The sequence below is a fragment of the Dipodomys ordii genome, unplaced genomic scaffold (assembly GCF_000151885.1).
Source record: "Dipodomys ordii isolate 6190 unplaced genomic scaffold, Dord_2.0 Scaffold193, whole genome shotgun sequence".
Lineage (NCBI taxonomy): Eukaryota > Metazoa > Chordata > Mammalia > Rodentia > Heteromyidae > Dipodomys > Dipodomys ordii.
In genome coordinates this window covers 1,285,459-1,289,402 of record NW_012267409.1, presented here as the reverse complement: position 1 = coordinate 1,289,402, position 3,944 = coordinate 1,285,459, and the positions used below count along the sequence as shown (strand labels likewise).

Sequence of the window (3,944 nt, the reverse complement as noted above, 5' to 3'; positions counted from 1 at the left end):
TCGAACCGTCCGCCGGAGCCCCTCACACGCCGGGTAAAACCGGAGCGCACACGGCCCCACACACCGGGCCGGACACACCTCTCGGTAACCCGGAGAGGGACCGAGGAGGGGGAAGGGAACGGACAGAGGGAGGGAGGGGGGAGGGAAACCGCGTCAGGCGCCGGCCGGCGAATCGGCCGCTGCGAAACAGCAGCTACACTCGGGCTGGGGAGGGGGGGCGAGTGAGAGGGCGCGGGCAGCGCTGTGCGCATGCGCGAAAGGGCGGCCGGGGTGTTTTTTTTCTTCCCCCCTCCCTCTTCTCCCCGCGCCCGGTCGTACGTGGTGGGCGTGGCCTCGATGCTGTGGGCGGGGCCATGGGGGCGGAGCTTTATGCTGGCGCTCTGCAGAGCTGCCGGGGTATCCCTAGGTTGAGTTCACCTTGGCTGGGTTTCACGTCTTTTTATGTCAGTTTTCAGAAGCAGAAGAAAAATCCAGTAGGTGGAACCGCCCGCATACTTTTCAGGTTTGCTTTTTCACGCTCAAATTCTCGGCCCTGTCTTTACACCGCACCCCTAGGGATGTGATTATTATTTCCATGTTACAGCTGGAGGCAGGGAATCTCAAAAAACAAACAAAACCACAACAAACACCGGCCCGGGTGTGACAAGGTGCACGACCCCACTTCTCCTGCCGTCACATCAAGAATGGACGCTAGTTAGGACGTCGGGGCTCATCAGTTGCCTTCGCTTGGAGAGATCATTCTGTTGCCAATTAGTTTCCGTTTTCTCCAGTGTTAAATAATAAGAGTTCACGGAGGCTCGATAGACAAAGTACTTACAACACGCCTGGAACGTGGAAAGCATTGCACAACAGGTGTGATAGCCTATTTCCAGCCTCTGAATCAAGTGTGTGTGTGTGTGTGTGTAGGGGGAATTGATCAAATGTTTGAATGTTTTATATTAAAACACTGAGAAATGAGGCCACGTGCCTAATTTAGGCTGTTACCTCTCCCCTGAATTAAAGCTATCTATAGTCTTCCGAGTGGAGTAGATTTAAAAAAAAATCTATCCCTCACAATTGCTTTTCATTGATTTTCTCTGTTCTTCCCGTCTTGAGTGTCTAACTAAAATAATTGCAGCGTTTATCAGCCCCAGTTTATGGGGACTGCTTTCCTTTAAAAAAAAAAAAGTTGAATTCCTAGAAGGTAAGAATTTTATTTAAGATAACTCTGACACATTAGCTCTTTTCCCCAAAAAAGTCCACAATCTGTCTACTTGCTTGTTGGCATCTTGATCACTCGTCTTTCATGGATGAATTGGATGCTTTTCGAAGTTTCTGACACATCTACTTTTATTCAGCTTACTTTCTATTAGGGAGATAACTATTTGGTAGGAAAATCTAGAGTCCCAAGTCCCATTATTTTTTTAACTTAATAATTCCAGAAGCTTTTAGGAATAGTTTTTTTTTAAAAAACCAGTAAGTTCTTAAGTTGCCTATTAAGAACATATTATTTGTGAATGTCTTTAGAAACAAAATTGTCTTTTATAGGGAGACTTCACACTAAAGAATCAGCCAATCTCTCTTACACACTTGTATTAACCTTGGTTTAATTTTTAGCAAAGGAAAACGTCTATTTCCAGGGCTTTCATTTACCCTTCTGGTTTTAAGTTCTATCATCTGTCAAACTGCTAAAACACAAGGACTAAGAGATAAGAGACACAGAGTTCCAGTGCACACCAAAATCTCCAGGGCAACCAGATGCTCATGGCTCACTCAGAAGACTGAGTTCTGAGGATTGAAGTTTGTTCTCAGCCTGGACAGGAAAGGCCAAGAGACCCTGTTCCCCAATTAATTACTGAAAAACCAGAAGTGGAACTGTGGCTCAAGTGTTTGAAAAATAACCTGGAACAATAAAAACAGGCAACGCCCAGGTTCTGAACCCAAACCTCATTACTGGCACAATACATACATAAGTAAATAAATAATATGTAATAAATATAAATAAGTAGGGCTGGGAAGGTGGCTCAGTGGTAGAGCGCTTGCCTTGCATACATGAGGCCCTGGGTTCGATTCCTCAGCACCACATAAGCAGCAAAAAAAAGGCTGGAAGTGGCGCTGTGGCTCAAGTGGTAGAGCGCTCGCCTTGAGCTGAAGAGCTGAGGGACAGCGCCCAGGTCCAGAGTTCAGGCCCCACGACCGGACCCAGAAAAAAAATATATATATATATAAATAAGTAAATGCAAGTAAGTAGAAATAAGTAATGTAAAAAAGATATAATGTATATATGTTTATAAATAAAAACATGTAAGTGTTTATATATTATAATATACAATGTAGTATATAACATACTACATCTATGTAGCATATAATAATCTTATATATCATATATGCTATAGTATGTGTAATTATATAATACCTTATATACAAATATACATAAATATATAATACACTACAGAATATGATATAGGATATATTTATGTATAACTATATGTAACTATCATATAAAGGTGATTTATAAATATGAAATATTTAAAGTATAAAAACAAATATAAATATAACTTAATTGCAACTCTAATATATGATTATAAATATATTTATATTCAATAAATATACGTTATGTATTGCATTGCATATACATGTGATATAGTATATATAAATATATCACGTATCACAAATAAACATTATATGCTATATCTATATATAATTATATTGTATATAATTATCTGTAATATATTATAACCTATCACATATAATTTATCATAGACTTATTTATATATGTATAACTATCACATTACCATATAAGTATATGATTTATATAATATATACACGTATGTAATATATAAAATATAAATATGTATATGTCGTATTTATATATATTGTATTTCTATAAACAAATATAGGAATAGAAACAAGCACCCCTGGGGTCGGCGGTGCCCTTCCGGCTTCCGCTCTCGCGAGACTGGCGGGCCGGAAGTGGCGTCGCGCTCGCGTCCCAGGCGGCCCGCCGGTGGGGGCTGCGTGATGTTGGCGGGAACTCCACGGACGTCCGGCGGCCCCGGGACGCGGCGGACGAGCCCCGCGGCGTCGCGGGCAGCGAGATGCGGGTCGCCGTGACGGGCTGCTGCCATGGGGAGCTGGACAAGATCTACGAGACGCTGGCGGTGGCGGAGCGGCGCGGCGCGGGCCCCGTGGACCTGCTGCTGTGCTGCGGCGACTTCCAGGCGGTGCGCAACGAGGCCGACCTGCGCTGCATGGCCGTGCCGCCGCGCTACCGCCACATGCAGACCTTCTACCGGTGAGCCGGGGGGCCGGGAACGTCCTCACCGTCCCCCCTGCCCGCACACCCCCGTCCCGTCCCGTCCCGTCTGCGGGCCGGCCGCCGTCCTCGGAGGGACCGGACAGGTTCGCGGCCGCCTCCCCCCCCCGCCCCCACGGCTTGGTCCTGGGCTGAGCCGTCTGGGGGCGGGGCGGGGGGGGGAGTCGCTCCGTTAATCATCCGGGAGCTTTGCTCTGAGCCCAGGCCCTGCCCGTGTTTGAGACGCTCAAGTGACAGCCGTGGATTCGATCCACTTCCTTACCTCACTGAATCGTGCTGGCCTCAACGTCAGGCCGAGAGAGAGAGAGAAGGAGAGGGAGGGAGAAGAGAGAGTTCTGCTAGCCTAAAATTCAGGTGTGTGTGTGCGCGTGCTGGGACTTGAACTTGTGTGTAGTTGCTGCGACTTGAACTTGTATGTGTGTGCTGGGACTTGAACTTGTGTGTGTGTGTGTGTGTGCTGGGACTTGAACTTGTGTGTGTGTGTGTGTGTGTGTGCTGGGACTTGAACTTGTGTGTGTGTGTGTGTGTGTGTGCTGGGACTTGAACTTGTGTGTAGTTGCTGCGACTTGAACTTGTATGTGTGTGCTGGGACTTGAATTTGTGTGTGTGTGTGTGTGTGTGTGCTGGGACTTGAACTTGTGTGTGTGTG

General features: G+C 46.3%; 1 protein-coding gene across 1 annotated transcript in view; it reads left to right on the top strand.

The window, feature by feature from the left end:
* The first annotated feature begins 2,969 nt into the window (after nucleotides 1-2,969).
* Nucleotides 2,970-3,944, top strand: part of LOC105999598 (lariat debranching enzyme) — a 51,648-nt gene continuing 50,673 nt past the window's right edge. The window contains exon 1 of the mRNA XM_013034665.1: nucleotides 2,970-3,274. Coding sequence (XP_012890119.1) covers nucleotides 3,078-3,274 — 197 coding nt within the window. The 5' untranslated portion in view covers nucleotides 2,970-3,077. The remainder of the gene's footprint in view (nucleotides 3,275-3,944) is intronic.